We start from the raw sequence: 23,550 nt of genomic DNA, 5'->3' as shown, positions 1-23,550 counted from the left end.
AAAAAGGGTTACTGTTAAGATTCCTAGAAGGAGTTGGCTATGCCCACGAACATATGGTCAGCAGAGCAACCTTTAGGTTCTAAAAGGAGCTACTGACACCCAGACAGCTTCTCTCCTCTAGGAATTGGCCATTAGCTGTATTAAGGGAGAAGGGAGCTGTCTGAAGGTAGGGGAGAGAGCATGGATGTGTTATTTTAAGGTATCCCCTGAAACTTCCCCACCTAGTTACTGGTGTCAGAAATTCCACTAAGGGGGAAAAGATTTTCCTTCCATTTACTAAATAGCTTAAAATGCAAAATCAGTTGAGGTAATTTAATTCAAGAAACTCCTTCACCCCAAAGTGTGGTCAATTAGTAAGTTGTGAAAAAATCTCCCTTAATTATCCTTCCTGAAACAGAGGACACTGGCTGTTAAGAGTCTAAAGCTTCCCAGAGATATAATCTTAAATGGGCCTCTGTGGTCTTCTTTTCAACACCTCAGTGGAGGTGCTCCAGGAACATCAGCGTGGGAATAAACAAGAAAAGAATGCTACGCCTCTCTCAGTGCTACCTGCCTCTCTTAAAACAAGGCCCCAAAAGCTCATTAATACAGAAAAGAGAAGAACTAATTAACAATTATGACTATTTATATCTAGATGGAACCCAGTAATACCTATGCCAGTTGGTATCTGAAATACAACAGGATTTAAAAGTTCTAGTCCTTGTTGTCTCCATATTCTAAACCTTCAATCCTTTCCAGGCAGCATTCCTGACTTTCTCTACTATGCCGAAGAAACCTCTCTCTTCACTCTGGAAAACTCATTCTACCTTGGACTTCTCATATGGAAATACCCTCCGTCCCTAAGGCTCTTGGCTGATTGCCTGGTTCTTCCAGAAGCTCCATTTGAAAGAGGACACCCAGGCCAGCCCCGTCTTCACTCTTCAACAAGCTACACTCCTGAATCTGGACTTTCTCTTCCATGTGTGTCATCATGTCAGGATTCCAACTCTTTTCTCTTTCCTATTCCTTTTCAGCTTTCTTTTATGTGTTGTCTATCCCCATCAGAATGTAAGTTCCTCAAAGGCTGTTTGTTCCCCTCAGTTTCCTCATTTGTAAAATGAAAATAATAATAGCACCTTCTTCCCAGGGTTTTTGTGAGAATTAAATGAGAATGTGTAAAGTGCTTAGCACAGTGCCTAGCAATAGTAAGCACCATATAAAGGTTAGCTGTGGTTATTATCATGATTATTATCCAAGATTTTGTTGAAAACATGGACTGGAAAAGGTTGAAGAATAAAGTTGTGTGGCACACCCCTGGAGACTTCCTTTTCCAACCTCCCAGGATGGACCTCCCTTTCCAAGCAGCACTGGTTGAAATGTGGCAAGAAACACAGCTGTGTAGGCAGAGAGAAGTCTGCGGGACCAGCCATGTGAGCTTTGGGGAGACATAATCAAAGCTCACAGTTGGTCTTACTGACTCAGACGTTTCTGTGAACAGCATCAGGCCACAAGCTAAAGTATTCCCATTCTGCTTAAATGCCTATGTTTCTGTTGACACTGCGACATTCACATTCTAGCTGGTAAGTGTGCAACAAGGCTTATGTCACAGGGGACTGCACAATTCCAAATCTTGGAAAAAACTGCTGCCAGTTTTCAGAGAAGAAGCTCCAGTTCCCTCCACAACCTACTGGACTCCTGAAGCCAAGTGTCCTGCAGACATCTCAAACTCAAGATCTTTCCCCTCGAGAATTCCTCTCTTTCTGACTATTTCATGGGCAGCCAAGCTCAAAACTTGAATGTCATCCCTGCCTTCTCACACCCATATCCAACCCATGCTACATCTTGTGGATTCCATCTTCTTCATGTCTCTCCTACGAGACCCCTTCTCCCTCAGCACGCTGCCACCATGCTGGGTCAGGTCCTCATCACTTCATACTTGGATTACTTCAATAGCCTGGTGGCTCCCTGCCTATCAAAGTAATATTCTTAAAGCTTGGGTCTGACCGTTATCCCCTCCTCAGTCAATAAACTCAGCTATCTACAAGAAGCTCCTCCTAATTCTCCCTTGGTGCTTATCTACAATTTATCTTTTTTGTACACAGATATTTGCATGTAGTCTCCTTTATTAGACTGTTAACATCTTGGGATCAGGGACTATTTTTTTTGTCCTTTTTATACCCACTATTTAGGACAGGGCCCTGCACATAGTCACTGGATAAATCCCTGCTGATTTGAGTTACTAGAAATCCACATGCAGAGAAAAACCTTGACACATTAGCTAAATGTATTTTTAGAAAATAAATTCTTGTCTTGGGAAGGGCTGAGTCTACTGTGAGTTGTGAATGGGGCATAGCTGCAACAGAAAAGAAAACAGATTCTGACTAAGGGAAAGTCATGATCCTCAGACCACTGAGGGGAATTAGAAAGTGTAGCTCTGTCCATATTCTGAAGGTGGTGATGAGCTAGGAGGGAATGGCTGATTTGCCTGTGGTACATGTGATTATTTAAGTTCAGCAATGACCTCTCCTTTCTATACCCTCTTCTTTCCTCCTTTTTGATAACCAGGGTCCCTTCCTATTTCCCATCTTCTAGAATCTGTCCTATTCATGATTCTTTAAAAATTGCTGACAGTGGCTCCACACTGATATTTAAAAAAAAAATACTTTGGAGTGCCATTGGGGAGGGGACAATAATCAAAGAGCTAGGTGCTCTTACTATCTTTTCACATTCTTGGATCTCAACCATGAGCACTTTACTTTTTCAATTGAAGATCATCCCCCCTTCCTTTATGGAAAAACAAAACAGAAGACAATAATTCTGCTTTCTATAATTCTTGTAGTTGGTAATTCTGCTCTATCACTGCTAATCACACTATATCATCTATGCTGAGCAGTAAGTCTATTCCTTACTGACTCTCTTACCTTAAACATACCTAAGAAAGTCCTTTATTCAACTCAATTTCAACAAACATGTTTTGCCTGCCTATCTAGGGAGGCACTGAGTGGAGAAATAAAGATAATTAACACATGGACCCTGCTCAAGCTTACAAACTCACTGGAAGATCTATCATTGTTATGATTTTCTATGAATCTGATTTAATTCTGAGGTTTAGCTTCCCTGACTACCATTACAAGTTTGTGTCACTCTTTTGTATTTGTTCTTTATTTTATGACTTCTCTTTGATATGCAGGAGAGGTCTTGTGCTAATCAAAGAAGTCTCTGTGTAACCACATTTGTTTCTTAAGGTGGTTTTTTTTCCTTTCTTCTCAAATAGGATTCTTTTTTATTATACTATAAGAATCCAATCCAATCTTCCCAAACCCCCCAGTCCTTGTTAATATGCTAGCCTAGGGTGTGGTTCTGACTATGGACCTTGGCAATCATGAATTCTAAAATGACACAGTCCCTTCTCCCAAGCTTCTTATCACCTCTACTTCACCAATTCATTCTTTCTTGTTGTTCAGAATTAAAATGTTGTCAAATAGTTTTGTATATTACTTTTAAAAAAACTGCTGAGGGATGAAATTATCAGTAAGTCAAATAATTTATCAGACACTTTTTTTAAAAATAAGAATGAAACAAAGCAAAACACAGAGAGAGTTGTAGATCAAAACCAATCTTAATGACTGCATAAAACTAGATTAGGAATACCTTTCAATGTTCTGCACATAGTACGTACTTTGTTGCATCTTCTTTCTGACTAGGCATTCTGCAATATAGCCCCCCAAAATATCACCTTCTTTTTTAACTCCCTCAGATGCACTCTGTTCTTCTCACCTTGGGTTCATGAACTTTCATATAGCTAATACTCCTCTCCTTGAGATACAAACACTCTTCTGCCCCTTTTCTTAAGGCCTCTTTTTTGTATAAGGCATCTGTTTCCACTGTCATATTCCAGTCATGAGCCCTGCCTTTCCAAATTTTAGATGATACTTAGAGGAAATATGATATACAGTATTTCAATGAATATTATAGGATAAGAAAGTAAAATATGCCTAAAAAGTACTTATCCCACTGAGTTGAATCAAGTCAATTCAACAAACAGCACTATGTTAAGCATGGGGGCTACTGATAAAAATGAAATGGATCCTGCCATAAAGAGTTTTTTTCTTACCAGATCAAGATAAAATGTCTATAGAGGCTAAGACTTTTTCAATGGCTATATTTAAATAGAGTAGTCCTGCTGCAACAGAATGGATTGGATGAGAACGTGAGTTAAGATAAAGGAGAGAATATGATTGTAATTAAGGATGGCTATTTTGGCTTTACATCACAAACTTTATGGAGTGGCTGCCAGAAAATCCTGGCTTCTGAAAAGCTAGGAAAAAATCAGATTCTGATAAAGGTCATGCCATATGATGACTACTCCTTATGTAAAAACCTAAAAACTTGGGGCATTGTCAGATGTGAAATCCAGTCATTATAAATACAAATTATACTTAAAAATTAGTTTCAGTCATTCGACTTTCTGATTATGTCCTGGGTTCACCACTGTTCAAGATTAAATTAGTATGTCCAAATAGAGATGGTAACTTACTATATATACTTTAATCCAAATTTTACAATGATTCATAGCAGTTTCCAGTAATGGTGTTCTGTTTCTTGATCTGCTACAGTACAAAGGTGGTGCTGACATCCTTGAATTATAAGTTTCTTAAACTTAAAACAATTCTATTTTTTCCTGGCTAAACAAAAAAAATCTTAAAAGGAAAACTTAGCTGACACAATGGCAACATTATAGGTCAATTAATGAACTGAAATAAACAATGAATATCAACTATAACAACACTTTCTCTGGAATATAAAGATATTACCTCCCTTTCCCCTTTCCCTTGCCAAGATAAATTAAAGTTGTTCTTACCTAATTCATAGAGATGCCCATCTACATGAACTAATGCAATAAAATGTAGATCTACTTTTTCATCTATACTTGGTGCCTGAAAGTAAGAGGAAAAATACATATTATATACATTAGTAGTCACATAATTCAATAAAAACTAAACATCAATATGAAAACAAAACATATTTAATGACACAAAAGAGAGCATTTCGCTGGTGTCAGAATTCAACATCTGAATTTAGAAATGAAGTGTCTTTCTACTTCATTTCACTGTCCATCCATTTGAACAAGAGGTATTTGCAATAAAGACATATTGTTCCATTATGTATCCTTTTTCCCATATGCTTTTTGTTTTTTAACAAGGCCAAGCTGATCCTTTGAACAAAAGGGCCTCTTGGGTTTCTCTAGAAAAGAAATCAGTACTAGGAATGTAGGTGCTCTTTTTCAACTTGAATTTTTTACAAAATAAAGATAACGTAAAAGTAGTAGATTGAAATCATTTGGAAAGAGTCTTTCCAAAAAATTTCAGCATTTATCAAACAAAATTATGTTTTTCTTTAATCACACTTTAAGTTTCACTTTTTGAACACCTTAGTAGAAAACTACCAGGTCAAAGGGAGAAAAGGAATTCTTCAAGACAGGTCATCCTAGATACAAGGAGTATGAGAACAAACAGGTTTTGAGAAAAGCCTATATTTCTTCTCTCGTAAAAGGGAGATATTTACTCTGTTTAACTCATAAGGTTATTGTGAAAAAAGCACTTTGTAAATCTTAAAATACTTTATTTGTGTTATTACTGTTGTTGCTATTATGAACTTTTGGCGGAAGGGCAAGAACAAATTCCATCACAGTACATCAGTAGCATGCTTACTTGGCCTACTAGATAAATTTCTGTAATTAAACCAACGACGGTAAATTTGAGAATAAAATTATAATCAAGAATTTCACCACCCTATTTAAATCTACATTAGTAAATACTTGCCTCTTTAAGAAATTCAATGTTCTAATTGTTCAAATCAATTAATAATTTGTTTTCATTTTAACTATTAACTTAGGACTGATAATTATTCTTGGAAAAAACTAAATGATTTGCAGTGGAATACAGCTATTATTTTTGCTATTAAAGGTACACCAAACACAAAAATTGAAAGAAAAAAAACATTCAAAACAAGGACAAATAAAAATATATTTTATATGCAATTTAAGGCATCTTGTAGTAAAGTTTAATGTCTTGGATCTAAAACATATATTTAGCCACCCGAAAGCCCATTTATAATTTCTAAAAGTTGTACTAAATAGTCATTTTGGGGTAGAAGTATGAATTTACAGATAATATCACAATCTTAAAATTTTATATGTTTTTTTGAAAAACTCACATTTTCAGGTATTTTCTTTTACTTTTCTTATACTGCCACCATAATGATATGAGAATATGTTAATACAAGAGAATACCATCAAATATTTTTTATGGCAAACACATCATCAGTTTATTTAAGAAAGTTAAAGGGAGGGGAAAAAAAGCATTTACAAAGTGCCTACTTTATGCCAGGCACTGGGCTAAACTACCTTTACGAATAGCATCTCACTTGAGAAATATGAACAAAAATATAGCCAATTTCATAGCTCAAAAGCTTTAGGTAACTCTATAGATGAAAAATAGCCCCAAAATATATGTACATATGTATATATATGTATATATATACATATATACACACACACACACACACACACATACACTCTTTGCCTAGACTACTCTTTTTTTAAGTGTGTCAAATTAAAATTAATCTTGGTTAATATGACCTCTAAAGTTCTTTCAGGCTCTAAATCCATCATCCTGTGACTATCCCCTCTTAATAACCTCACTTAATGAATGGCAAAAGGTGCAAAAGGGGAATTTCCTCCTTAAATAACCCAGGATAGCAGTGAAAGTCAGATTTCCTCACTCCCAGGCCAAGGTTTTCTTGATAACTTGACAACAGCATTTGAACTTATATAAAATTAGTTTTTTTAATCCAAATAATCACAGCACTTTAATGATACAACCAGTATGCCAAATGAGTAACTTTTTCATGAAAGGATATTACTGTGTTGACGCTGAATGTATAACATAATGCTTCTTGCCAACAAACATGCAAAGCTGGCTACAAGTTGCTGATGAATTAAAAACAAACAAAAAAGCTACCAAAATTTAAAATTCTTTTTGATTCATTTAAGAAAATTATTCTCTCCATCCCCGAGTTTATTCCCTTGATTTTTAAGGCTAAGCATTTTCAAAAAAATTTTTGTGTGTTGTCATTTAAGACATCACCAATGAAGTGGAAAAAAAAAACCTGCCTTAATATAAAAGAAATATCTCTCAAACTCTAACTATGGCTTCAATATTCCAGTATTGCTAGCCTAAAATAAAACAAACAAACAAACAAACAAACAAAAAACCCTAGCCAAGATAAATAAAAGTCTTTAAATATATTCCAAAAGATAATTAAGTTAAAACAGGATGGATATATGAAAAAGCAATGCGTGAGTACTTATCATAATACTCTCTGGGTTAGCCAACCATATAGAACAATATTCTAATAACTTTGAAGATGGTAATAAGCATAAGCATTTATTAAAAAGCATGTACTATGTGTAAAGTAGTGTCCTAGGTACTTTACAAATATCTTATTTGAAGAAATAGAAAACACTTCACCTTATAAATATAAAAAATAAAATCCAACAAGCAAAAGGTACATGTACTTCTAGAAAGTCTAGTTTCAAACAAATGGTCACACTATTTATAGTTTAAAGTAAAAAAATAGATATTGTTGATTATTTTTATCTTTTCTTAATATATTCTTCATACAATTTCCCTGAGAATATAGAATGAACTCCTATTTTTTAAAAAAAGAGTGATTTAAATGTTAATACTTTTAAGCAAAAGTAAAATATGGCAACTATGTGATGAAGGATGCTCATGAAAATTATAAATTCAAATGAATTTATGAGAAAATAAGATCTTAATCAATGGAAGTAAAATGGAAAATAAATCCATGTCATATAAAGCAATGGTCCCAAATTTTAAACCTGCATTTTGATTCAGGGATTTTTCAAGTGCTAATACTGAATTTTACTTACATTTAACATTAAATCTACAACATGTTGCCTAGAGTTCCTAGTTTTAAAAATAGGACTGTTTCAGTCCTTAGCAGTTATGCCAACAGTAGGCTGTTAAACGAAGATGAGTATTTGTATGTTTATGGCAAATTCTACTGCAGAGCTGACTTGGTGACACATGCCAGGCAAATGAGGCAGGCCTAAGAGAGTACCTAGACTCCACTCTACAGTATCAGAGGAAAGAGTGTGGCACTAACTTTTCATTCATTTTTAAAGTCTTGAGCTAAGTATATTAACAACTAAATTCTTCCTATGTTAACTTGTAGTAATCATCATTTATATCTATTTTCTTGTGAAATTTCCTACAAATATTAAAGCAACATAAATCAAAACTTGACACACAAGTTTTAAAAAAGGGTTGAGCCATGCAGAGAGGCAATGGTGAAGGGTAGTCATTGTGCTTGTTCAATTCTCCTATATTATTTCAATATGTATAATCAGCATATACCATTTTCCCTAAAAATGCTGGGATAAACAATTTTATGCTATTAATAGCTTAACAAAGAGGTAGTGATTGAAATGTGGGAGCAATTAAAAAGAAGAAAATCTTCACTTCCTAGCTGGATAAGATCTTTTGAAACTAAATAGGAAGGGAAGATCAGATAAAAGATTAAACCAAGTACCTGAGGCACCTCAGGGAATAATCCCTTAGATGAAAACACCCTACACCACAAAGGATTCAGACTGAGGACAGAATAAGTAAAGTGACCCCCAGGATGAGCATGGCAGAAGACTAAAGTCATGTTCAATAACATGAAAAAATAAAAACAAAGTTATCGATGGCAAAGAACTTAGAAGCTGCAAAGCATTTTGTTGATCAGTGTCAACTAAAAGAAACCAGAAAGATGAGGTGCAGAAGAATATAGATTGACTTTTGAGAGCTTACAGAAACTTGAATATCATGAATGTCGATCAATACTTTTCAAAAAGATATTGGCAGGCCATGGAGTGGAAAGATGGATGCTCACCAAGATGACGGCACAAAAGTCAAGCTAGACAGCAAAGCATAAACAGACGTATGCTTGCAATCTCGTGTGGGGAAGGGGAAGCTAATGGTTAAGAAAACCAAGAGAAAAGCATCTTGAAGACTGAAGGAGCGTAAGTGGCAATGAACTGTCCTGGTCACGGGAAGAAGAGTTGGAAGATTGACTACACTTACAACAGAATGAAGCCCCACAGACGGCAGGCGTAAGAAGGGCCGCCAGCGACGAAGACGGAGAGATGGACTGGTAGCCTTTGCAGGACCTACATGGTTACGTTTGACCCAGGGCAGGGATGCATGGTGACACAATGGTGAGGCCTTCGTTCTGCAGTGGCTAGAATGAGGCTGTGATGAGGATGGCGAGGACGACTACATAGATATTAAAAAAGAGAACATTTACTTAGACCACATTAACGGCTTAACAATTTTTATCCCTAATAGGCAACAAGTCACACTTCAACTCATAGGATCTGGTACTTTTAAATAAAACAGTCTAGTAAAGAATTCAGTTTGAATACTGGTTAAAGAAGGAAAAAAAGGAAAAATATCTGGTCTATAAGATGTGGTTATTTAAGTGCCCCTGCTTCTCTAGAAGATGTTTTATGAGAACATACATTAAGCATTTATGCAAACCTATTTTGTCTATCAAAGACATATGGAATGGGAAAAATAAGCAATTCAAATAGAAATACTATATTAAATCAAAACTCCCCATCAGTCCCAACAGTACACCCATGATGGAGTGCAGAACAAAGGTGAAACGAGTCCCAAGCTGGTATGAATTCTAAGAATGAGAATTTTAAGTAAAAAAGTCAGATGAAACTTCTGAAGTAGAAAGCACACATACAAACTGACCTTTTGCACAATAAGCTACTTGGATTTTCATGGAGATAAAACTGCCCCTTTCTTTTCACATGATCTCTAATTTGGCCTACTTTTATTAAGAGAGCATCTAAGAGAAGAATCTTACTGCTAATATATAGAGCCAGACCTTGCTGAATGAGGAAGCTTCGTTTTCCTTCTAGGCAAGCTAGATCTCTTTAAAGATCTATTACCCATTTTCAGAATAGTACAGGACCATCATCTGTTCAGAAGCAAGATCTAAGTTCACTCTGGACCTCAGTTTGCTCATGTGTAAAATGAGAGGCTTGGTTTTGAATGCCTATAACTTCCCGTTTTCTAGGTCTAAAATCCTATGGTCTGCTTCAGCAAAAATGTATTATTAAATGTCTTCTAATATTTGCACGACATTGTGTGCCAAGTACCAGGGATACCACCATGGCAACTACAAACTAGACCTTGTGGTCAAAGAGTTTACGTTCTATTTAATCAAAACGCTTACTCAGATGGAGATTTAAATGTTAACCTAAATATATTAACAGAGGCTTGATAGTTAAACCTAATGGCAAAGTATATATTTAATAATTAAAAGTAATTTTATACAAGTTAATAACTAAATGTAAAATGAATATGTAGTTCTATAGTAAGCACGAAGCAGTACTGACACTGACATGCCATTTATAACATTAATAACATATTCTACCAACTACCACATAATTAATATTTTCCTTATATAAGCAACATAACCACTTTATATAAAACAACTGCATCATCACTTTGACCATCAAGAAAAGTTATAGGACTTTTCAAAATCCATAGTGAGAATCACTTGTTTGAAAACTGGAAATACTAAGACTGAAGAAAATAAAACATAGATTGAGTATGATTATTATCTTCAAATATTTAAAGGACTGACATGTTAGTGAGGGTTCAAAGTTATAAGGAGATGGACTCCAGCTTTATATAAGGAAAATTTCCTAAAAATTTGACCTTCCCAAAAAGGGAATGGGCAAATCCGTTCTCCATAAACAGAAGTCTGGAATGGTCAAAGCTACTGAAGAAAGCATTTGTTCCTGTTTTGGGTAAGAGTTGGAATGGATTTTGGAATCCCAAATTCTTAAGATTCTATGTAACAAATATTTACTGAATGTGTATTACCTGTAGAACATTAGCTTTGTAAAACATGTACACAATAAATTATAACATGCCATTTATTTCTGCCTGTTTTCAAGAATACAGATTATATTTTATAGGTTCATAAGAAGTCAGATTAACAGCTGGAAAAGACTTAAGAAGTTATGTAACCTAACTCCTAATTTTACAGATAAGGAAACTGAGACCTAGAAAAGTTAAATGATTGATCCAAAGTGATAAGTAGAAGAATGAAGATTTTAACCTAGGATCTATCATACTACATACAGTACTCATTTCACTACTCCACCAAGTCTCATTATGCAAACTTTTTTTAGAAGATGAATTATTAATCAGGAAAAGAAGGTAATAGCCCTATTTTTATAATATTAAGCATAAAATGACAAAGATGACATTTCTGACTGCCAGGATAAAAAGTGTTTAATTTTGTTTTCCTATAGTGATGATACACCTACACTTTTTTTCCCCAATCTTCATCAAATACCATTTATGAAACGATTGACTTGGGTAAGAGGTACTGTTTATAGCCAAGGCAAGGAGCACAAATGATTTTTATGGAAACCTAATTAGTGACCCTGATCTCACATTAATATCATGCTCTAGCCAATGGGCTTCAAATATTCATGAAAAACAGGGGTTAGGTATCTAATGAAGATTTTTTTCAATTTACTCTCATTCTAATTTTTCTAGTAATCCCCATACTCATATGACATATAGAGAGGAAACCTAAGACAGTTTCAGAAAAGAAATACATCATATCGTCTTGATATCTAATTTATTTATAAAAGGTGATAACAGGATTTCCATATTGTTCAGGATGACAGAACTTTTCCTTGTTGCATCTATTTCAGAAATAACCAAACTGAAGAGCAGAGAGGTGGCTCAGAGGATAAAAAGCCAGGTTTAGAGAAAGGAAGACCTGGTTCAAATGTGACCTCAGGCAAGTCACTTAACTTCAACTGCCTAGCCCATACCTCTCTTCTGCCTTAGAACCAATGCATAGTATAGATTCTAAGACAGAAGGTAAGGGTTTTAAAAAGAAAGAAAAAAAAAGAACCAAACTCCCAGGGATCTAAGTCTAAAACTAGAGTTCATTATAAAGAGAAATAATGACAAAGTGGGAAAGATGGCAAAATGAGCAAAGGTTCAGTAATGACCTAGTTCAAGTCTGTCATCTCTCACTGGTACAAGCCTCTTAATTGATCTCCTCACTTTCCATCGGTTCCCTATCTAATCCATTCTTTACATAGTTGTCAGAATAATCTTCCTAAGGCACACATCTGAATATGGCACTCTCCTGTTAAAAAATCTTCAGTGGTTCTATTGCCTCTAGGATAAAATATGAACCTGTCTATCTGGTGTTTAAGGTCCTCTACATGGTGGTTCCCTACCTTTTTTTCTAGCCTCATTTTCACATTAATCCCCCCCACATAATCTAGTTCTAGTCAAAGTAGTAATAGTCTAGTAGTCTACTAATAGTAATAGTTTAGATTACTACTCATTTTTCCAAAATTGCCTTCCACCTTTTGTGCATATGAAATTCAGAATTAGAACAACTCACCAATAAAAAATTTCCAACATTGTTACAAAACACAAAAATGTTTTTGGTCTCAGGAACTGGTTTCAGGAACATTGTTACAAAATGAAAACTCTTAGAAAACAAGCAACCTATTTAGAACTGCCATTCTTACAAATACTATGCCATTCTTATTATTTAGTACCTGTAGTACTAAGTGATTTCTATCTGTATGATTATCTATAGTTTTACCAGTTAGGGTGACAAAGCCACTTTTTAAGTTTGGTTGTTATAATTTTCAACTAAAACATAACTATACAGGCAGCATGATATAGTGGAAAGGCTCTGAAGCTTTGGATTTATAAAATACCGTTCAAAAAATGTATAACAATAGGAAAATAAAACTTACCAAAATCAGTTCCCTCATCTGTAAAAGGAGGGGTACATTACTTCTTCTCTTACATTACTTACCACAAAAGATTATTGGAGGGGGGGTTACAACTGGGTAGCTCAGTGGACTGAGAGCCAGGCCTAGAGGTGGGAAGTCTTGGGTTCAAATCTGACCTCAGACACTTCCCAGCTGTGTGACCCTGGGCGAGTCACTTAAACCCCATTGCCTAGCTCTTACCACTCTTCTGCCTTGCTTCCAAGACAGAAGGTAAGAGTTTAGATTAAACAAATAAACAAACAAATAAATAAATGAAAGATTATTATGAAGATAGCACTTTATAAATAGTAAAGTGCCATATAAAATAAGCTACAACTCTCAGAATGATATAGGAAAAATTATGTGGTTTAAAAGCAAATTCATGGAAGCAAGTCAACATTATAGATATGAACTACAATGTCTTCAACCTGAACTCTGGGTTATAAATCAAGTGAATCCTTAGTGTAATAATGATTTTTGGAAGGGCAAACAAATACACTTCTAATGTGGCATTAATTATATCATGCTTTCTCATACATGTTTTTAAACTGAGTCACAATGACCAGAAAAAGTAAAAAGGTGTTGAATTTGAAGTTAAGGAGTTTGATTCAAATTCCAATCCTTGGGGTAGCTGGATGGCTCAGTGGATTAAGAGCCAGGTCTAGAGACAGGAAGTCCTACATTCAAATCTGGTCTCAGACACTTCCTAGCTGTGTGACCCTGGGCAAGTCACTTAACTACCCCCCACTCCCCTCCCCCCTCCCCCCACCTAGCCCCTACTGCTCTTCCACCTGGGAACCAACAACACACCGTTTTGATTCTAAGTCAGAAGGTAAGAGTTTAAAAAAAAAAATTCCAACCCTTGATAACTGATTGAACCTCACAAATCATTTCATCTCTCTGGGGATAAAAGTTGCTAAAATGAGGGGATTGGACTAAATGCTCTTAAAGGGCCCTTCCAATTCTAAGACTATGATATTGTGATTTATTCTGTGCTTCCCACTATACTTCAGATATGCTAGAAACACAAAATTCAAAAGTGAATTACTATAGTAATAATCCTGTAAGTTCATTGAGGAAATAAAATGTTTAATCTTATATAGTTGTGTATAAATAAAATAGTTCAATAAAAGTACAAGATAACATAATCAAATATCAAAACCAATGGCAATGGGAATTCCCCAAATTGCAACAGTATATTGAAGAAAATGATATAATGCTATAGGTGCAAAGTAGGTACTTAATAATAACCTGTTCAATTAAAGGTCTCCAATTAACCAGAACACCTCATTATAAAAAAGGTCAGAATCTCAACTTTTCCTTCTTTATACTTACCTCAAATATCTCATCTTTGGCCAAATCTTGTTGTTTCAGTCAGTTTTAACATCTCTCACACAAATGCTCTTCTCTCCTTTCAGAGCCTCAACCACAGTTCAGGACCTATATAATTGTAATAACTTTCTAACCATCTCCCTTTCTATTACAAACTGTGCCCCACTCAAGGCAATTAAAAATTGAAAGCAGAAACTGTTTTGCTGCTCTTTAAGCCTCCATTGATTAACAATGAACTTGGGTCATAGCATACAGTTACTAAAGGCTTACAGACTCAATCTCGCTCTTGCAGATTACATGTATGCCCATAACTTCAAATATATACTCTCTAGGCAGAATAATCACAAATCATTATGTCCAGGCCTGGCCTCTCCACCAAGAATGAAAGGTTATATTGAATATTTCTACTTAGCAGCAGCTAGGTGCCTCAGTGAATAAAGAGGCAGACTAGAGATGAGAGATCCTAGGTTCAAATCTGACCTCAGATACTTCCTAGTTGTGTGACCCAGGTTAAGTCACCCCAAATGCCCAGCACTTACCACTGTTCTGCCTTGGAAACAATACTTAGTATTGATTCTAAGACAGAAGATTAAGAGACTTAAAAGATTTAATTAATTAAATTAAAAGATTAAACTCTAAGACAGAGTTTTAAAAAGAAGGATATTTCCACTTAAACATCTTACTTCAAACTTAGTGAACCAAAAATAGATTTCATTCTGTTTCACCAACTATCTTCTCCCAACTTCTCATTTACACTAATGATGTTACTTATGAATACTCAAAGAGTCTCTTAACTTGGGGCAGCCAGGTAGTAGAGTCATAGCCGAGAGAGCCAAGCCTGGAGTTGGGAGGTACTGGGATCAAATCTGGCCTCAGACATGTCCTAGCTGTGTGACCCTGGGCAAGTCACTTAACCTCAATTGCCTAATCCTTACTACTATCCTGTCTTAAGAATTGATACTTAACACAGAAGGTAGGGCTTACAAAAAGTCTCCTAATTGACCTCTCTGCCTCTAGTTTTTCCCTGCCTCAGTGCTGAGCAGTAGGTATGGCATAACAGATTGAGAAAACTCAATCAAAATCAAGAAGTCTTGAGTTCAAATAATACTACAGGCATTCACTAGCAAAATGACCCTGATCAAGTCACAACTTTTCTTATTCTCAATTTCTTCACATATTAAAAAAAGTACTGAAATTACTTCAAAGGGATCAAATGAATATATGCAAAGTGGTCTACAAACTTTTAAAGTGCTATAGAAATGTTAGCGGGTATAATTTTTTTTAGATACAGATTAATTTTCTGGGAAAATTAATATATCAAATTTAGCATTTAGTTTTTTAAAATACTAATGATATAATGAGGAAAAGCTGCGACTTCATGAAAAATCCTCTTTTCTTTGTATTTGGATATGCTCATATTTAATGATTTTTAAGCTTAAAATAACAAGAAAAAAATTCTAATTATGTTTGTACTTTACCCAGTGGCTAGTTCATTGCTTTGCACAGTAAGCACTTAATGGCTTAAGAGTTCAATAAATAAACTAATTTTTTTCTAGATCCCTTCAAAACTTGGGGAGAAATTCTATTGTTAATTAAGATCCACCTATAATCATCTATGTAGATTTTTTAGAGGTTTGAAATCTTTAGTAAAAATAATAGTACTTCAAACAATGTAAATCTTCAGGTCTTGTTATGCTTATGAAGTCTGCAGAATAGAATGGTCATTTCTAGCTTTATTCAACTCTCTGGGCATTTTCTGTGACTGTCCCCATCACTGGAATGCTCTCTTCCCTCATCTCCATCTACTATATGTTTCCCTGACTTCAAACTAAAATCCCGTCTTCTACAGGAAGCCTTTCCTAATTCTTCCTAAAATTTCAGTGCCTCCTCTTTAAATTATTTCTCATTTATCTTGTATATTTATTGTCCCCCTCATTAGATTATAATCTCCTTGAGATCAATCTTTTGCCTCCTTTTGTAGCAGATAGTAGGAAGTTAATAATTATTGGCTGACTGAATAAATAACTGTAAAGCATATTTTTGTAGTCTTTCTGTGCACCAGGCCTTGATAATGTCTTAGGGGTTCTCCCTCTCGAATGAAAGAGGAACCTGAAATTAGCAATATATAAATATATTGGGAATGGCACCTTTAATAATCCTCTTAGGGAAGGAAAGGCAACACCAGATGTTGATTTATTAAGCTGGACTATTTCAAGGACTATAAGAGAAGAACCCTAAGTAAATTGCATCAATTTTGCCTTTAAAAAATACTTTCCAGAAAATCTTGACAGCTGTAGTCTCAAATTAACTCCTAGAACATACTCCTAGAAGCACATAGTAGTTGCCTAAAAATATCTACTAAAATTAAAATTACACAGATCATGAAAAATTAAGAAAAAGTGGTTTACAATAGCATTCCATGTAATGGTAAATTCCATTCAATAAGTGTTTGTATTCTACTAACAGAATAGAATCAGTATTCTAGGCTAATGTTCAACAATTATTTGTAACAAACATTCACCATGCCCTATTATTGGTATTCAGAGGATCCCAAATAGAAGGAAAAGACCTTATTAAAGGTGGCATATTTTGAAAGACATAGAGTAGAACCCAATTACATCTCCCATCTAATTCTTGCTCCATTTGTTTCTACCTCTTGTAGCTAAATGGAGACTACAAATTATAATAATGGAAACAGAAATAGTAATAATTGCCATTGCTGTCATTCAGTCATTTTTTAATTGTGTCCAACTTTTAATGACCCCTCCCTTTTGAGGTTTTCTTGGCAAAGATACCAGAATGGTTTGCCATTCCAGTTGAGTTACTTGCCTAGGATCTCACTAGACTCAGCTAATATCTGAGGCCAGATTTGAACTCAGGAAAATAAGTCTTCTTGAATCCAAGCCTAGTATTCTATCTACTAGCCAACCCAATAGTAATAATAGCAACTAGCATTTACATAAGGTTTGCAAAACATTTTACAAATATTTAAATTTGAGCCTCACAACCCTGGGAGGGGCTATTACTATCCTCATTTTACAGATAAACAGCTAAGGCAGAAGTTAAGTGACTTGGCCACAATCACACAGCTAGCTAGTTACATTTCTGAGGCCATATATGAATTCAGGTCTTTCTGACTCCAAGCTCAGCATTTTATACACTGCACCACCTAGCTGCCTAACATAAGGACTCTCTGCAATTAAAAAAAAACACATAGTTATTGATATCTTAAGAAGCACTATTTGAATTTGAAGCACAAGCCACAAATCACAGGTTAAATCAACTAACAAAGTTCATCTGTTGAGCACATTGCATGAAAATGACTTTAACAACATCATTCCAACAGAAAAGGGAACATATATGAGATGTGTTAATTAGGAATCTACAAATTCTAAAGCTTTCTTACTGAAATTACAAAGATGAAATTCATGTATACCAACTTTAAAATCTAATAATTAAGGGACAGAAGTATTCCCAATAGATAAATGCTTAAAATACAATTCAAATCATAAAGCTCCATAGTAAGAACTGTATCCACAACAATTACCAGCATCCTTTGATGGAAGGTAATAGACTTGGTATGTTTACTTTCATTGGAGCAGCAGCTAACTTACATCCACACCTTTCTAATTCTGTGCAATTCTGACCATGTAATCTTTCAAAGACTTACTCAATATATTGGAGGCCTTCCTCTGGTCCTTTCAGTACATTAGAAAATGTTTCTCAAGTTACCCCTCATCTCTTAATCACAGGACCTACTGTTCTCTTCTCAGTCCTGACTCTTCTTAACCTCTCTGCAGAACATCTTACATACCTTTTCCCTCTGGAGACGCTTCTTCTTCACGAGGCTTTCCTAACATCACTGTCTCCTGTTCTATCTGGACAACTGCTCCTTTTTATTCCACTTAGGTGGTTCTTTATCCATGCCATGCCCACTTACTGGAGATTTCTCTGAATGTCCTCTCCTGAGCTCTCTGCCCTTCTCCCTCTTTTTTTTTCCCCTTCATTATCAGTTTGATCTCTTCAGATTCTGTTTAATGATCATCTCTCTACAGATGATTCCCGCTTTTTTTTTTTTTAAACCCTTACCTTCCGTCTTGGAGTCACAGAAGAGTGGTAAGGGCTAGGCAATGGGGGTCAAGTGACTTGCCCAGGGTCACACAGCTGGGAAGTGTCTGAGGCCAGATTTGAACCTAGGACCTCCCGTCTCTAGGGCTAGCTCTCAATCCACTGAGCTACCCAGCTGCCCCATGATTCCCGCTTCTAACTGAGCCCCACTGTCATTTCCTGAGCTCTAGCCTTATATTACTTTCTCTTGGACATTTCAAAAGAGATGTTTCACAAGCATCTCAAACTCAACAAATCCAAAATAGAGCTCATCGTTTTTCCCCACAAGTAGCCTCCTAGTCCTGATTTTCCCATTCCTGCTAAGGGCAACCCCAGCCTCATATCCTAGATGCCATCTTCAACTCCTCACCTGCACTAACCCCATCTATCTATTGTCACATGTTATAGTTTCTACTTTCACAACCTCTTTCACATGTACATACTGTAAATGTAGAAATTTTAGGCTTCTGGGAGAGGTTATAATATTGTAATGGCTAAAAATGTGGCTACAGGATTTATGTAATATTGAACAATGGCCGCCAAGGAATTTACTTATGAAATTCCTAAAATGAAACACTCAAGTCAGAATGGAGTTTATGGAGGTTTAATCACACTGGAAGTAGAGAAAGGAGAGGGAGAGAAGGAGAGAAGAGAAAAGGGAAAGGGGCTACTCAACCTCTGACCAAGGCAGAGGGAGTTTAGGCCTAAAGGCCCAGGTGGAAAGAATCAGTCCTTAACTCACGTGACCGATCTGAAGGAAAGCTGTCTGCGGGAGTCCTCTCTCCCCAAGCTCCTCACACCAACTCCCCCTAGCTCTCTCCACAGGAAGTGAGCGAATCCCAGAGGCTGTTCCCTACCTCACTTCCTGTGTCTCACAAGTGCCAATGGTTGGCTCTAGCTTGGCTTAGGACAGCCCAGGTGGGCAGTTAGTTATTTCTGATTTGTCATTGACTAGCGCATGCCCGTGTAGTGTGGGTGTGCACAATTTTTGGGTGCTAGACCAAGATGGAGACTTTTAAAATTCACAATACACACATGTGTATCTATATGCATAGATGTATATGTATGTGTATGCTTACTCTATGTAGGTATGGATATCTCCTCTCTTGGAGAACCTCAGTCCTAATTCTGGCTCATTTCTCTTGCCTATACTACTGCAATGGTCCTCTAAACCCATCTTCCTGGCTAAATTTTTTCCCCAAGTCAGTCTATTCTCTACTCAGGTACCAAAGGAATTTTCTTGATGGGCAGGTCTGACTGTGTTAACTCAATGGACTCGAATTACCTCCAAAAATCAAATATAAACTTGGTATTTAAAGCTCTTTACAATCCTGCCTCTAATTTTCTAGTCTTCTTATACTTTATTCTCTTCCACATACTCTCTATCCAGAAACACTGGACTTGCTCATAATTGAACTTTTGTACTACTAATTCCCCCCACCCCACTCCAGAATGTGCATATTTAATAAAGTGCTTACTTAGTAGTGCCTGGCACTATACAAATGCTAGATGTTTTATTATCTCTGTCACCTAGTTTTCAATTTCCTTCAAGACTCGTATCAATGTCCCCCTTCTATATGGTACTTCTTTCCCATTCCCCAGTTACTAATGTCCTCCTCTCTCAGAGTCCTCCATCTACTCTGTATATATCTTGTATGTATCTAGTCCTTTACACGTCTCCCCGCTAGAATCTCAAACTCACTTACTATGTGATTATCTGGTAATATATGTCAGTGATGTCTTCACCTGGAATTCTTAAATAAAAATCATTGTTCATAATATGCTGTATCCAACCTATACCCAACACCTACAATTTGGCTACTAATTGTGATTCCATGATTTTCAGTAACATGTATCAAACAAAATTATTGATGGTTTAAAAAGATAGGCTATTGAAGAAACAAAAAGCTTAGCATCACAAAAAAATGCTTTTCATAGAGGTTTTTTCTTTAATAAAATTATTGATTTTTAAAGAAATGAAGGAGTTGCTATATTCTTAAATATTTCCATAAATTTTAGACGAATGGCAAAAGAATTCACTTTCGGGGGTCAGTTTTATAGTTTTAGAACAGAATTCCAAAGTAGCAAATATTTATTTCATAAGAACTTTAAATATTTTTGTGAGCAAATAACTAATTATTTGTGGAACTATATTTCTTATTCTCTTCCCTACATCACTGCCTCCTCCCCCAGCTAACTAGAAAATATATTATAACAGAACAATATTGCAGGTTTTTAGCTGCAAAAAGTAATTTTCAATAGAGCATAAACTTTGGTAACTCTTTTGGATTAACAAATATATATGGGATGGCTCTTTGAATGCCTAATATTATTCAAAATCCTAGGAATATTAAAAGACAACTCTCTTATTTGGACTTTCGTGAAAATTCTTAAATTACTCTCTGCAAGAAAACATTCAAAAAAGTTATTTTTATGCTTTTTAGTTCTGGCTTAATTTCTTAAGTAGCCAAGAATATACAGACACTATTTTACTATGGATATATGTTTATAATGTTTCTTTGGATTCAGTACGTAAATACGAGTATGGTTGAAACCTGATAGTGTGTCCCAAAGTCTTTTCCAAGAAGAATATACATATAAAGATTTTCTTTTGCTCAATGGTTGTTATTTAAGTTTATGGAACACTTATTTATGATTCTCTTTGGCTGCAAGCTGCACAATAATTGTTTAGGTTGAGAAAACCCTGAGAAGGAATAGCAGATGTCGATTTATCCTTTTTTGCTTTCAAAAGTTAATAGAAAAGATATGTATATCAAAAGTTTTAGTCTCAACAAAATTTGAAAAACTATTCAAATATTTGTTATTAGATAGCCTTATTTTTTTACATTAGCATAGATTTTAAAGATGATCCAGTCTACTTCTTCCATTTTACAAGTGAAAAAATTGAATCCTAGGAAAGTTCTGATATTCTGGGATAAATACATAGGTAAGTAGTGGCAGGGAGAGGCTTAGAAACTTGCATCCTACTCTGGTGCTTTTTCCACTGCTGCCTCATATGTGCTACATATTAAAAGTCATTTGTAAACATCCACTAATATTAATGCTTGACAGAGTCTCCACTCCCCAAAAGAACTTTCCACATTAACTTTCAGTACTAAAATCTTCAATTAGCAGTATGTTCCTCCATAAGGGAAAAGTTATTTCCCCTCAATGTATAATGTATCAATTGTTTTTTCTATAAAAAGATGAACAGAAATATGTAAACTGTCAAAGGGAATAAGGATCATGAAAACCTACTCTTCTAATATATCAATATGGACAAATATTGACAAAGAGGTGGCTAAAATAGATTGACTCATACTGCAACATCAATTATTTTCATTAAGAAATTGATGTCTTATCCAGAGGAACATAGGAGGAAGAATGCTGTCCACATACAGAGAAAGAACTGTAGAAATGGAAAAGCCTTAGAAAAATATATGATCAATAACATAGTGGGATATGATTGCGACTTTGATGTTAAAAGGATCACTCTACTGCAGATATGAATAACATTGAAATAGGTTTTGAACAATGATACGTGCATAACCCAGTGGAAGTGTTTGTTGGCTTCAGGAAGGGGGGAGGGGGGGATCATGAATCATGTAAGCATGGAAAAATATTCTAAGGAAAAAAAGGAAAGAAACTGATGTCTTAAATATGTTATAATAACTTGACTCTAAATCTTTCTAAAAATATCAGCATTAAAGTAAGTTCATAGAATTTCCTCATTTAAACAGTATCATGTTATTAAGAAAAATGTTATAAACCACATAATTTTCTGTACATGAAGGGTTTTTTCCTGGTAGAATTCTTCAAATGGTTTTTTTTTTTGAGAATATATATAACTTCACCCAAAGTATAACTAAGAAAAATGACAGGCATTAGGGCAAGAGCCTGACTTAATAAAAAGAAATATTGTAAAGCCCTAAAAAACTAACATTAAAGATAAAGCCATGGAAATAGTACAATTATAAATGGGTACTTAAATTTCACTATTTCTTTGTAATAATATTGAATGATAGATATACACTTCTCTTCTAAGATACAATATAGACAGCTAATGTTCAAGGTAGGGTAATATTATCGATATTAGTGACTGGCTATCAACAAGGGTGGTAATGGTAGTGTTTTACTATTGTTTTTTAAAAGCAACTCACATCCCTACACCAAGATAAACTCAGAATGGGTGAATGACTTGAATATAAAGAAGGCAACTATAAAGTAAATTAGGTGAACACAGAATAGTATACATGTCAGACCTTTGGGAAGGGAAAGATTTCAAAACCAAGCAAGACTTAGAGTCACAAAATGCAAAATAAATAATTTTGACTACATCAAATTAAAAAGTTTTTGTACAAACAAAACCAATGTAATTAAAATTAGAAGGAAAGTAACAAAATGGAAAACAATCTTAATAGCAAAAACCTCTGACAAAGGTCTAATTACTCAATTCTATAAAGAGCTAAACCAGTTGTACAAAAAATCAAGCCATTCTCCAATTGAAAAATGGGCAAGGGACATGAACAGGCAATTTTCAGTTAAAGAAATCAAAACTATTAATAAGCACATGAAAAAGTGTTCTAAATCTCTTATAATCAGAGAGATACAAATCAAAACAACTCTGAGGTATCACCTCACACCTAGCAGATTGGCTAACATGACAGCAGAGGAAAGTAGTGAATGCTGGAGGGGATGCGGCAAAATAGGAACATTAATTCATTGCTGGTGGAGTTGTGAATTGATCCAACCATTCTGGAGGGCAATTTGGAACTATGCCCAAAGGGTGATAAAAGACTGTCTGCCCTTTGATCCAGCCATAACACTGCTGGGTTTGTACCCCAAAGAAATAATAAGGAAAAAGACTTGTACAAGAATATTCATAGCTGCACTCTTTGTGGTGGCCAAAAATTGGAAAATGAGGGGATGCCCTTCAATTGGGGAATGGCTGAACAAATTGTGGTATATGTTGGTGATGGAATACTATTGTGCTCAAAGGAATAATAAAGTGGAGGAATTCCATAGAGACTGGAACAACCTCCAGGAAGTGATGCAGAGCCAAAGGAGCAGAACCAGGAAAACATTGTTCACAGAGACTGATACATTGTGGTACAATCGAAGGTAATGGACTTCTCCATTAGTGGAGATGCAATGTCCCTGAACAATCTGCAGGGATCTAAAAAACACTATCCACAAGCAGAGGATAAACTGTGGTAGTA

The 23,550-nt window shown here is 35.4% G+C and overlaps 1 protein-coding gene across 4 annotated transcripts in view; it reads right to left on the bottom strand.

Moving 5' to 3' along the window:
* Nucleotides 1-23,550, bottom strand: part of UCHL3 (ubiquitin C-terminal hydrolase L3) — a 105,323-nt gene that overhangs the window by 5,640 nt on the left and 76,133 nt on the right. For 2 of the 4 annotated variants that reach the window (XM_007501455.3, XM_007501456.3), the window contains 2 exons: nucleotides 9,135-9,326; nucleotides 4,841-4,916 (listed from right to left, as the gene is read on the bottom strand). In XM_007501455.3, coding sequence (XP_007501517.1) covers nucleotides 4,841-4,916; nucleotides 9,135-9,326 — 268 coding nt within the window. The remainder of the gene's footprint in view (nucleotides 1-4,840; nucleotides 4,917-9,134; nucleotides 9,327-23,550) is intronic. The other 2 variants (XM_007501457.3, XM_007501458.3) reach the window with 1 other exon arrangement.

The sequence above is a fragment of the Monodelphis domestica genome, chromosome 8 (genome assembly GCF_027887165.1).
Source record: "Monodelphis domestica isolate mMonDom1 chromosome 8, mMonDom1.pri, whole genome shotgun sequence".
Classification (NCBI taxonomy): domain Eukaryota; kingdom Metazoa; phylum Chordata; class Mammalia; order Didelphimorphia; family Didelphidae; genus Monodelphis; species Monodelphis domestica.
Note: the sequence above shows the minus strand (reverse complement) of the source record. Positions and strands in the feature narration are given on the sequence as shown.